Source organism: Haemorhous mexicanus, chromosome 23, assembly GCF_027477595.1.
Source record: "Haemorhous mexicanus isolate bHaeMex1 chromosome 23, bHaeMex1.pri, whole genome shotgun sequence".
Taxonomy (NCBI): Eukaryota; Metazoa; Chordata; class Aves; order Passeriformes; family Fringillidae; genus Haemorhous; species Haemorhous mexicanus.
Window position 1 is genome coordinate 754,448 of NC_082363.1, and position 12,920 is coordinate 767,367.

Below are 12,920 nucleotides of genomic sequence, written 5' to 3' on the forward strand. Positions count from 1 at the left end.
GGAGACTTCCCACATAGATGCTTTTGGGAACCTGGGCATAGTCATTGTTCGTGGCAACCACCGTAAAGTGAGGACTGTGTTGTAAATTTGCCCCATAAATGGTATTTTGGAGTAGTTGCCAATAGATTTCCAGTGCTTCCATGGTTTGATCCTTGCAGTGCTCTCTGTCCTGAGGGCAGACAGTGGCTGGACAGCAGGCAAGGCACAGGGGCAAGAATACCTGTAGCTTTGCAGGCAGCTCCTAAACAGCAGAGGCACTCAAGTTTGCTTGTGAAGCAGTGGGGAACGGGTGTCAGGATGGCAGTAAGTGCAGCTGGGGGAATGGAGCTCAGTTTCCAGATGAGCAGCTGGAGGGGACTCGCCCAGGTGCAGGGGAGAAAGGCTGGTTTGCTGTGCACTACATGAGAACAGAGCTGAGCTTTGTGCTGGTGGGATCTGCTGAGCTGTGGGATGATCCTCATCCAGGCACATCCCTCTGACCTGTGCCCTTCTCCCTGCAGCCTGCCAGCTGGGATTTTACAAATCAGCCCCTGGGGACCAGCTGTGTGCCAAATGTCCCCTGCACAGCCACTCGGCAAGCCGGGCAGCTCGTGTGTGCCACTGTGACAGCAGCTTCTACCGCGCCATGCAGGACCCCCCCTCAGCTGCCTGCACACGTGAGTACCCCCTGAGTATCCCCCGAGTACCTCCTGAGTATCCCCTGAGTACCTCCTGAACACTCTGGCTGTCCTGTGCCCCGCTGTGCTGCACTGGGGCACGTGTGTTGCATCCTCGGACCTGGCTGCTGCTCCTGCCTGAGCCCAGCACTCTCCCCTGGCCCTGTACCTGCTGTCCAAGGTGCTCCACCAGCTCTACAACCCTGAGTATCTGTCTGGCATGTGAGCTGAGCCCTCCTTAGCTGCACTCCCTCACTGCCTCTGTGTCAACCCCATCCTGTTGCTCTCCAAACGCCGCTGACCAGTGTCAGAGGGTCACAGAATCATTAAGGTTGGAAAAGCCTCTGTGTTTGTCAGGTCCATGCATCAGCCCAGCACCATGCTCACCCCTAAACTGTGCTCCCAAGTGCCACATCCACACGTTTTTTTGAACACTTTCAGGGATGGTAACTCCACCATTTCCCTGGACAGCCTGTTCCAATGCCTGACTGTCCTTTCTATGAGGCAATTTTCTCTAATACCCAATCTAACCCTCTTGTAGCACAGCCTGTGGCCATTTCCTCTTGTCCTGTCACTTGTTACCTGGTAGAAGTGATTGAACCCCCCACTATAGCTTTCCTTTCCCAGAAGTCAGGCACCCCTGGGAAGCCATGGGGTCTGTTCAAGTGTTGCTGTGCTCTCCTCCTCTGTGGGTGGACAGCGACACCAGGGTTTCTCTTATGGTCTCAGCTCAGCTTTGCAATAGGCTGCTTTGAGGAGCCCAGTGCTATTAAAAGGGGACAAAAACATCCCAGGGGGAGTCCTCCTTTCTGCAATTGGTCCAGGAGGACAGACAGGTGTGGCATTGCTAGCTGAGGCCAGGGTGAAAGAGGGATAAGCAGCACCTGACTTGCATTTCTCTAAGGAATATCCACCCAAGTTTATTAATCTGCCAAGGAAATGTGAGTTCACCTTTCCCTTTAGGTGAGCATATCCAGCTCATCAACTGTTGCTCTCCCTGCAAATCTTCTTGCCTCACCATTGGTTCCTGCTTCCCCCAGAACTAACACCAGCTCTTGCTGTCTAGCATTTGGCATCCTGATCCTGACCGTTTTACCTCCAAGGCATTTCACCCTGTGCCCTGCCTGTGTCTTTGCTGTCTCATGTCCCTCACATTCACTGCTCTGGGCAGTTCTGTGTCCCTTGCAGCAGTGTTTCTGAGCTCAGGTCCTGCTGCCCAAGACACATCTCCATTTGACAGGGTCTCTGGTGTCGAGATGACCCCGAGGTGTTAGAAAGTCTCTTTTTCCCAGCCCTGAGACCGAAGAAGAAGATGGGATTCCTTGCCTCTTCTTCTCAAGGTTGTTTATTTTTCCTTATCTATAACATTCTTTCTCTGACCTTCTGAAGTCTGTCTGGCAGGTCAGTTTGTGGCACACTGACTGCCCTCAGGGCGGTGTTATTTTTTTATACTAAAAACTAGTTGTACTTTATTTACAATAATTTCCCAATACCTATCACCTATGTTAGACAGTCTGTCTCTGTAAGTGCCACCATCACAGCAGAAGATGGAGGACAAGAAGAAGAAGAAGGAGAAAGACAGAACATGCCCAGATTCCTCCGTCTTGCCTCTTGAACCCCCATTCCAAAAACCCCCATTCTACTTTTCCACCCTGTGGAAAATTCACTATAATTCCCTTCAAACTCTTGCGGCTTGTACATCTTCATACAAAGTTGGTAGTTTTTTCCATGGGCTTAAAATCAAAGGCACAGGTGTCTTTGACTCCGTGCCAAGGTCTCTGAGCCCCCTGCCAGGGTCTCAAGTCCTCCAGGGCAGCCAGAAGAATGTCCTGGATTCCAACATCCATTGGTCCCACGCTCCACTATTTCCAATACTCCAGCAGCCCTTGCTCTGCCTGAATCCCTGCTTCTCTTCCAGGGCCCCCCTCTGCTCCCGTGAACCTGATCTCCAGTGTGAATGGCACCTCTGTGACCCTGGAGTGGGGCCCGCCCCTGGACAAGGGCGGCCGCGCGGACATTGTGTACAACGTGCGGTGCCGGCGCTGCGCGGGGGCCACGGGGCCATGTGAGGCCTGTGGCAGCGGCATCCGCTTTGTGCCGCAGCAGATGAGCCTGGTGCAGGGAGCGCTGACTGTCACCAACCTGCTGGCACACACCAACTACTCCTTCTGGGTGGAGGCCGTCAACGGAGTCTCTGACCTCAGCCTGGAGTCCAGGAGAGCCGCAGTGGCCAACATCACGACAAACCAGGCAGGTAGGAGAGCAGACCCCCCCCTGCAGACTTGGCCTGTGCGGGTGATGCTGCTGTTGCTCCAGCATCGCTCCAGGCAGTGTCTTCAGAAGCCAGAACTTGCTCTAGCAGTGAAGGGCTGATTTTGTAATGGGCTTGGGACAGCCAAGAAATGGGACCCCTGTCCTCTATGATGCTGGAGGTGGGTTCAGGGAACTGGAATCGGCTGGGGATAAATTGCAGCCCAAGGTAACTCTTACCCTTCTCTGCTTCTGCTTCATGGTGTCCTTTTTTCTTCTCTGTTCCCTTCACTTCAGCTTGCAGACACTGTTATAGGCTCCTTTTCTTCAAGAGACAGGGGACACGGAGAACACTTGTTTATTGACGGGAGCACTAAGTGGACTATGAATGTTTCAGGCTGATCCTCCAGCCTTTTGTCCCTTCCCAAAGGGCCAGGCAGCAGTCCGTACTCTGCTCTTATCTCACCCCAGTGCTAGGCCCTGGCAAATGACAGCAATGTTTGCTGAGAAAAGTCTCACTTTTGCAAATTCCTCACTGCAAAATGATCTTTCCTCAGGAAATTCCTCTGAGCAGTGCTCTAGCCCAGGTAGGACAGGACTTTTTTCCGTGGATTTTTCCATGGAGCACACTGTGAGCAGAGAGATCAGGGCAGGGACTGACCCTCCTTGTCAGTCCTCCCAGTTTGAAAGGAGCCCACAAGAACTTCCCGTGATCCTGAGCCCCTTCTGGTCTCATGGCAGGGGTACCAGTGGGAGAAACTTGGCAGCCTTACTGGATAGTTCATGGCTGGCATGAGAACATGTCCCTTTGTCACTAATGCCAGCCTGTAGCACTTCTGCAGCATGTGGAAATGGCTCAGTCCTGCTGGCTTGATCCCTCACAATCCCTCCAAGTGCTGATGAGCTGCCTCAGCCTGATGTCTCAGATGGATATGCTCTCAGGAAGCGCTGAGTATTCCTATTTTGACCATTCAGCTGCAAAATGGATTCTGAGCAGGTGCTGTGAAAGCAGCGGTGTTGGGAATTTAATAGTTCAGCTTCTGTGCTCCAGCTGCTGCCCGTGACAGAGCTCCCTGCCCTCCTAGGGGGCTGAGGGACCCCGACACTGCATGAGGGAACCTCCTGGGTGCTGTCACCCTTGTCCCCCCAGCCCCAATGGCTGAGGCAGATGCAGCACAGATTCCCTCGGCTGTTTGGAGTAAAGGCATTGCCCATGCTTGTGCAGTTTAATGGATTCCCACCATCCCACCCTGTCCCATCTCCCCATCTGGTACAGGGTGCTCTGTACAAGCAGCATTTTCTGCTTCTCAGAGGAGCCAGGCCCAAAGAGCTAAAATTGCTGCTGCAGTCCCTGTGGCCTCTTTTGGTCTCTGTGCTGCTCTGGTGACACCCCTGCACTGCAGCCATGGCCACTGCAGCTCTGTCTTCCCCAGAGCTGCCACATCCCATTTTTCACCTGACAGTGAAGCTCACAAGTGGGTCCCAAAACCTTTCCATGAGTCAGACCCTATGGCTGCACCTGGCCATCACAGCACCCACTACACTCTGGGGAACTCCCAGTGGATATTTTCCCAGGAAAAGAGGCTGGGAGTTGGTTCCTTCAGCTGTGACAGCTACAGTTCAGGCATGGCTACAGGTACAAGAACAGATTCACAGGCTCCCAGCCCAGGACTGGGAAGATGACAAATATCCCAAGGCAATAGAGCAGCCCCAGGCACTTTCAGACTGCTGCTCAAACCCTGACCATGCTTATCATCTCCCCTCTCCCTCTCCCCCTTCCCCTCTCCTTTTTCTGCAGGCAGAACAAGAGGGGACAGTGCGGTAGGGATCTCAAGTCACGAGCTGCTGGCCGTGGCGCCCGACCTTCCAGAAGCGTCTCCAGTAACGGAGCCACTCGCTCAGTGGCACAGGCACACACACACACCATCACTCCAGCACACACACACACAGAGTCACACACCGTCACAGGCACACACACCCACAGTCACTGCAGCACACACATGCACACACGCACACACACACACACACACACACAGAGTCACTCCAGCACACACTTCACGTAGCTCTTGTAGAATCACCAACAACAAAGAAGTGGGAAGGGTCTTTGTATGAAGCTCTGAGGAGGAGGAGGTTCACTCCAGCCTCACATGAAGGGGCGCAAGAACAAAGACAAAAGGATAGTGGAGGGTCCAGGTTTAAATACGGGCAACAAGGGGGGCAGAGAAGACCATGAGGGCCAATGGACTGAGGGCTCAGGGCAGTATGGAGGCAGGACAAGGGGTGGCAGCCAGTAGGGTAAAGGAGGTGGGACACTGGCAATATGGGGCCAATGGGTAAGCAGGGAAGGTAGAACATTCTAGGGCATATATGCATATAAGGAAAAAGGGGTGGAGAGGCCAATGGGCCAACCAGGGAGGTAGAGCTGGGGCACATTTGCATACACAACAAAGCATCGTGGGAGAGGCTTTGCTCTGATTCCTGGTACAGGGGAGATTTTTCCTACTTAAAGTCTGTCCGTCCAAGGAACCGTAATGGACCCTTTTTGTGTAGGCCCACTGGCCACCACACTCTCTATGACCTGAAACCACACTGGTCCTTCTCCTTTCTGGCTCCAGATCACAGCAAATCACCCGTGTCCCCTCCTGCCTCTGCTGGGACAGTGCCCTTCTTTCTCATCTTCTCAGAGCTGCCTTACTCCATGGGAAAGAGACTGGTGCAGCCAAAACAAGTAAAAGCCTGTTTGCAATCCCCATCACAGCACTCATCTCTACATGGCTTTAATTAAACCAGAAACCTGGTTTAAGCCATGGGTCCTGCCTGAGGCTCTAGTTCCACTCCTCTCTGTTGCTGTCTCCTGCTGCCCCCCCTGAGCAGGCACCTAACCCCCTGTCTGGTCCCCAGCCCCGTCACAGGTGGTGGTGGTGCATCAGGAGAGCACAGGCCAGAACAGTGTCACCTTGCTGTGGCAAGAGCCAGACCAGCCCAATGGCATCATCCTGGAGTACGAGATCAAGTACTATGAGAAGGTAACTGAGCTTGTTTCTCAGAGAGCCCCCTGCTATCAGCCAGCCTTGCACAAGAGGCTTCTTTGGAAGACGTGGTTGCTGTCCTAATGCAGAGAAGGTTTTGTTGTTGATTTTCCCCAGGACAAGGAAATGCAGAGCTACTCAACTCTGAAATCCAAGAGGACCACTGCCACCATCTCTGGGCTCAAGCCTGCAACCCGCTACATATTCCAGGTGCGGGCTCGCACCTCTGCCGGCTGCGGGAGGTTCAGTCAGACTGTGGAGGTGGAAACAGGGAAGCCAGGTGAGTGTGTGCAGATGTAGGGTGTGGGAAGTGTGGGGCAGGGAGCCTGGGGCCTGGTGATGCCCTTCTCCATGGCCGCTGTTCCACTGCCACACAGGGAGGGGACCTGAAGGCACATCCCCCCCAGTGTTTCAGCCTGCAGGGATTGCTTGAGGTTGCATTCCTGATGTGTTTGGAACAAGAGGAAACAGACTCAAGTTGAAACAGGGTTCAGGTTGGATAATAGGAAATATTTCTTCACTGAAAGAAGATATTGGAACAGGCTGCCCAGGACAGTGGTAGAGTCACCATGCCTGGAAGTGCTCGATGAATCTGTTGATATAGCACCTGGGGACATGTTTAAGTGGTGGCTTGGCCATGCTGGCTTAATGGTTGGACTCAGTGATCTTAGAGGTCTTTTCCAACCTTAACGATTCTGTGATTCTATGCTTATACATTAGAAAGAAAAGGGAGGAAGGATGTAGCAGTTAGGGCAGGGAAGACCTGGAGAGGTCCTGAGGCTCCAGTCTCCTGTCTGTACATGTTTGCTATGTCACCATGGCTTTCTCAGATCTCTCCTTGGTTTCCCCAATGTAAGTGGTCCCTGTACACTGTGAGAAGCTCAAAACTGGGAATAGGTGGGACAGTGCTTCATCTTTGAAGACCATTACTGCATTGTCAGCCCAAGGCTTTGTCTTTGAAGACCATGGGGTAGGTATGTCCCTGAGCTCAGCAGTGAATTCCCCACTCCAGCTCACCCCCTTCCTACTCTGCTTTTTCCAGTGTCTCTCCGGTACGACACGATGACGATTGTCTGGATCTGCCTGACACTCATCACTGGTCTTGTCACCTTGCTGGTGGTTCTGATCTGCAAGAAGAGGTAAGTGTTTTGTTGAGGCTAGTGAGGTTTTCTGGAGGTCACCAACAGGGACGGGAGGGAGGGGAGAACTTGGGCACAGCTCTTCTCCTTTCAGTTTGTCCGGAGCATCTATAGGTCCAGGGTTAATAGGCAGCCAAGAGACTTCATGAGGCAGAGCCAGTCTCCAGATCTTCCCCTCATGCCAGCAGGCTGAATATAATAAATCAGTGTGTATATTATAATATATGATATACGGAATATCAGTAGCACGAGCAATAGCAATACCAGTACCAGAACTACTACCAGTACAAGAGCTGACTGGATGGACTGGTGGGTAGGTCAGGGGTGGAGAGATCTTTTCTACAGCAGACAGACCTAAGGGAGACTGTGTGCTTTGTATGAGCATGGCTGAACCAGGCACGTGGAACAGACATGCTTTTAGCACTGCCAAGCCTTGGAGAGCACCTGCAGAGTACCAGAGTGTCAGGCTGGTGAGATGCAGAGATGCAGCTGGTGTATGGCCAAGTGTTTTCTCTGGCTGCCCACAGCTCCAGCATGCACTGCCTTCTACCCTGTTTTAGGAATGCTTGTGGGAGTGAGGGATGGGGACTTCTATTCTGACCCTTGTCCTCCTGTGGCAGGCACTGTGGGTACAGCAAGGCTTTCCAGGACTCTGATGAGGAGAAGATGCATTATCAGAATGGGCAAGGTAGGATGCTCTCTGGGAAGAACTCCAGCCCCATGGATGGGCAGAGATGGACTGTTACCCCCCTGGTAGTGCTGTGTTTTCCAGGGGGAAGGGTTTTGTATCTTGCCTCCTTCTGGGAACGTGTCTTAGGAGACTTGAGTGGGCGATCTGATCCCAGGAGCATCCTGGTAATGGGGTTGAAATGTTGAACACTGTGCACTGAGAGTGCAGCAGGATCATCCCAGAGAGCAGCAGGGCAGGGGTGGGGGGTGATGGAGTGGGACAATCATGTGGAGAGCACCTGGGCAGCCAGGTCCTGAACTGCTCTGAGAACACTGCTACACCAAAGCGTGACTTAGGGTTCCTTCTGCTCTATCTCCACGGCTCCTCAGCCTGTCCTGCCCCTGCCCACCCTCTGCCCTGCGGCTGGGTGTCCCTCCTCCCAGCAGGGCTGCCTGAGAGTGCTGATCTCTTCTCTCTGCTTTGAAACCTGGCAGTGAAGTTCCCCGAATCCAAGTTCTATGTGGACCCCCACACATATGAGGACCCCTGCCAAGCTGTGCATGAGTTCACCCGTGAAATAGAAGCCTCCCGGATCAAGATTGAGAAGGTCATCGGGTCTGGTGAGTCCTGATGCCCAGCCTCCCCTTTGCATGGTGTCTGCTCAGGGAAATCCATGCTCTGAGGTTGAGCGGTGCCCCTGGCCTGCTGGGATCAGAGCTGTGCTCAGCAGAGCTTTGTCTGCTCCGTAGCCCTGGGAGATCAAAACCTTGGATAGAGTGGGGCTTTGAGGCAGTGATATAAACCCTTTGGAGCAGCCTGGTGCAGGGGGTTGCTCGTCAGCAGGTGTGGGACTGGCGGCTCAGGCTGACACAGCAGATGGCTCAGCCTGTCCCCATGGGTGTCCCAACATGCACCCATGAAAAAACCTGGGGTGACAAGACGCAAATGAAATTGCAAGCAAAATGGCACATTTTCAGAACAAAAGGGAATTTTGCATAGGAACAGGGGCTTTTGGGGAAGCACAGTGCAGAGCTGGAGCTGGAATTTCACCAGCAGCACCCTGAGGGCTGAACCCAGAGGAATGATGCCATTGTGATCACTGCCCTTGGCCCACTGCTTTCGGTGACAGGCATCAGAGAGAGGTGGTTTCAGATGTTCCCATCCTTCCTGAACTAGAAACAAGAGCCGATCAATCCTTTCAGAGGATTGAATCCTGGAGGGCTTGGAGGGCACTGAAATCCAGACTAAAACCCAGAGGGACTGAGGCATGCTGTATGTATGCTGACAGACTGGATGATTCATGGTGTTGGCGGGTGAGCACGAGAAGCTGAGGAGCTCTCCATGCCCCCACTTTCCTTTGCCTTGCAGGGGAGTCTGGAGAGGTGTGCTACGGCCGCCTGAAGCTGCCAGGGAAGAGGGAGATTCCTGTAGCCATCAAAGCACTGAAGGCAGGCTACACAGAGAAGCAGAGGCGGGACTTCCTGAGTGAGGCCAGCATCATGGCACAGTTCGACCACCCCAATGTCATCCACCTGGAGGGGGTGGTCACCAGGAGTATGTGGCTGGGAGGGGAGGGAGTGTATGGCGGAGCGGAGCTGGGATGCATCTCCCTGCGGGCAACCTGGGAGAAAAAAAAAAAAATGGGTCAGGGCTCACTTTGGGTGCACTCCATCCTTTACTGCCCCAGTGGCTTTTCATATTTGTGCATTTACCCAGGACAGCCACCCCCTTGCCTTCATTTCCAGAACAAACTTCCTCATGGCAGTTCTACACCAGGCTCTGCAGTGTGCTCCAGATCATTGTTGGGCTGGGAGATGTCCTACTCAAAGGCATTTATTTTAAAGGCTGCCTGTACTGAATCATAATTTGAAGTCTTCCTCCAAAAAGGCACATTCTGATGCAAAGCCTTACACTAATGGCATGCAAATTTCAGCAGAGTAACGAAACTGACCTAACCATGTCAATAGCACCTGGAGGGAGGGATACCTGTCTGGGTTGTTGCCACATCCCCATCATTGGGTCAGTCCTGCCCAGTGCAGGGGTGACACCAGTCTGAGGGGCTGCAGAAGATGCACAGACCTGAATTCATGTCTCTCCCAGTGAAAACCTGGCACTGGGCTTCCTTGACAAAGGTGACTTCTCTGCTAACTTGACCTCCCTTATATTCTGCAGGCAAATTGGTGATGATTGTTACTGAATACATGGAGAATGGCTCACTGGACACCTTCCTCAGGGTAAGGAGCGAGTTTGTATTTTCATTCACTGCACATCCTCTGGGGCTGGTTCCTGCTCCTCAGCCTCACAGCCAGTGAAACCTCTTGTTTTAGAGAGAGCTGTGGGTGCTAGGCTCTCACCTCTCCAGCAGACACAGGCTCCAGGCATTGTGTCTGGCTCCCTGAAGCGACACTGCAAAAGCAGGGACAACAGCCTGAGCACATGTCAGAGGCACTGAGAGGGCAGGAAGTGGGCAGGGGCACAAGCAGGAGGCAGTGGGGTCAGAGGAGGTACAAAGCCAAAGATGAGAGGAACTGGGGGCTGGTTTAATGACAGCAGCACACACAGAGGATGGTGGTGAGCACCACAAGCGAACTCTGGGTTATTTCCTTTCCAGAAACACGACGGGCAATTCACCATCATCCAGCTGGTGGGGATGCTGCGGGGCATTGGGGCAGGCATGAGGTACCTGTCTGACCTGGGCTACGTGCACCGGGACCTGGCTGCCCGCAACATCCTGGTCAACAGCAACCTGGTGTGCAAGGTGTCTGACTTCGGCCTCTCCCGCATCCTGGAGGACGACCCCGATGCTGCGTACACCACCACGGTGGGTGGCTCACAGAGCTGGTCCCTGCTGCTGGTTGCTGCCCCAGGCCTCTGACACATGGAAAAGTCAGAGACTCTCAAGTCAAAATAGGTAGGGCAGGAATGGCAATGTCACTTCCTGCTGATATCTGGGCCAACAGTTCAAACCCAAAGAACTCCTCAGCCTTAAAGCATTGTCCTTGACACAGGGACAACCCAGAACTGAGTGTGCAGTTAACAAAGAGCAGCAGGATGGCAGGACAGGGAGGTATCAAACATCCCCAACCAACTGCTCCCATGGGTGTGTGTGGCCTCTGTATCCCCATTGGAGTCCTTCCCTAGGCTGTGTAGCTCCATCCACTCCGCAGTTGTTCTAGAGCCATCATCAATCCATAGGGGGGTGTTCTGATCCACCCTTTAGTATTGTGGCCACACACTGGTTTTTCCATGTGACTCTGCCTCATTCATGGATCTGGAAAAGGTGGGAATTGATTTTGCAACCTGTGGTTTTATTTCATGCAGGACACTTTTGTCTGTGAAGCCCTGCTGAGATTTTTCTGGCCAACCTGGCAGCTCTGTTTCTTGATGTCCTCTTCCATGGGAGGTCATTAGGAGCAAAAAGAAATACATTTTCATGAAATACATAGAATATGTTAAATAAATTGAGCTCTCTTTGCTCTTCTCTAGCCATTAAATGAATTAGTGTGCTCCTCTGGAACACATCTGGAGGACAGACTGTGGAGATGGAGGCGAGTTTGGAGCTGTAGCAGAGGAATCCGAGCATCATTTCTCAGAAAGACCAAGACTACAGAAGCAGAAAGAGCTTCAGGCTCCTTTGGGGTAGCTGATGCTGAGCATGCCCTAGGGCAGCTGTAGCTCTGAGGCATGAGTGCACCATGGCCCAGCCTAAAGAACGTGGCCCTTCATGGTCTTTGCTTGGCTTCAGCAAAGTGGAGAAGCTGAGCCAGAGGGATTCCCTGTGTGTGTGTTTCTATGCATTCATCTGCTCCTTCTGGTATCTCAAGAAACAGCATTCATTCCAGATAATTTAACTTTGGGCAAGGTTCCTGCTGCTTGGGTTCTTGTGCTTTGAGGTGCCTTGGTGCGGTGAAACCCACCAGAGCTGGTTGCTCTGGAGGAAGACTGGATAGTGTATAGTGTGGGCAGAGCTGAACCACAAGGATGCGGTGCCAGAGTCAGGATTACTGGGGAGGTCTCAATCACGGTACCACACAAATGAGGTTTCTTTTGAGTTCAGAAACTTGTATTTGTCCTGTGTTGTCTTCAACATGCTCAGGAGATTGCTTCACCCAAGGAACTCTCCCAAAAGGCACATTGTTCATCTTCAGTTCTTACCAAGGCATGTGCCAGAGCAGGCAGAACTTAGCTGGGTAGAGGCAGCTCTCCCTATACAGGTATCCCTGAATGGTGATAGCACACCATTCCTACCCCAGATGCTCTGGGAAGCCCACCCAATGTTCCCTACACTGCAAATTTCCTCTTCAGATGGCTGGCAACCACATTTCCAGCTTAAAAGCATTCTTAGTCCATATATTGCTGATTTTTGTCAGCATGGTCCTTTAACTGAATGCATCTGCCTTTTCAGTCCTTGCCTGTCAAAGCGGGGAAGGACAGACAGCACATCCCATTACTCTCCCTGTCTGCTCAAGTCAGGCTCTCTGCTTGTACACAGAGTCAGCTCTGCCTGTGTGCTCTGGTAGCCCAGGGCTCCTCTTCATCACTTTGAATTCCTAGTCTCTTGAGCATTGGGGAACCAAATTGTGCATGAAGACCTTGTAAAAGAGCACAGTGTTCTCCTTGCTCTGCTGGAAACACCTTGAAGTCGTCCTTCACATAAACCTCTGGGCTTCTCTTGGGCAGATTACCTCCTCAGTCCTTTTCAGAAGATGCCACCCCAGCTTGTCCAACAGCTGTCCCAGCTGCAGAGCTTGGGATGCTGAGCCCTGCCTGCTCTGAGCCTCCACTCTCGCTCACTGTTCCAGGGGGGGAAGATCCCAATCCGCTGGACGGCTCCTGAGGCCATCGCGTACCGCAAGTTCTCCTCAGCCAGCGACGTGTGGAGCTATGGAATCGTCATGTGGGAGGTGCTGGCCTACGGCGAGCGGCCCTACTGGAACATGACCAACCGGGACGTGAGTGCTGCCCAACTGCCCCTCCTCCTGCCTGCCCCAGCCCAGCCTGGCAGGGGCTGGCAACAGGGGCTCGCCGATCAGCTCTTGCCTCCCTTCACATCCCCACAGGGCTGTGCACAGGGTGCACGTCCCCTCTGTGGCGACAGCAGTCCATCCCTGCACTGCACAGCCTTTGCCTTTGCAGTGCCGTGGCACCCAGGAGTGACCAGAGCTCGTATATTGAC

At 53.0% G+C, this 12,920-nt stretch overlaps 1 protein-coding gene across 1 annotated transcript in view; it reads left to right on the forward strand.

The window, feature by feature from the left end:
• EPHA8 (EPH receptor A8) overlaps nucleotides 1–12,920 on the forward strand; it is a 52,447-nt gene that overhangs the window by 35,381 nt on the left and 4,146 nt on the right. The window contains exons 4-14 of the mRNA XM_059866483.1: nucleotides 501–656; nucleotides 2,575–2,910; nucleotides 5,808–5,932; nucleotides 6,053–6,215; nucleotides 6,978–7,074; nucleotides 7,695–7,762; nucleotides 8,239–8,364; nucleotides 9,113–9,298; nucleotides 9,917–9,978; nucleotides 10,356–10,565; nucleotides 12,547–12,696. Coding sequence (XP_059722466.1) covers nucleotides 501–656; nucleotides 2,575–2,910; nucleotides 5,808–5,932; nucleotides 6,053–6,215; nucleotides 6,978–7,074; nucleotides 7,695–7,762; nucleotides 8,239–8,364; nucleotides 9,113–9,298; nucleotides 9,917–9,978; nucleotides 10,356–10,565; nucleotides 12,547–12,696 — 1,679 coding nt within the window. The remainder of the gene's footprint in view (nucleotides 1–500; nucleotides 657–2,574; nucleotides 2,911–5,807; nucleotides 5,933–6,052; nucleotides 6,216–6,977; nucleotides 7,075–7,694; nucleotides 7,763–8,238; nucleotides 8,365–9,112; nucleotides 9,299–9,916; nucleotides 9,979–10,355; nucleotides 10,566–12,546; nucleotides 12,697–12,920) is intronic.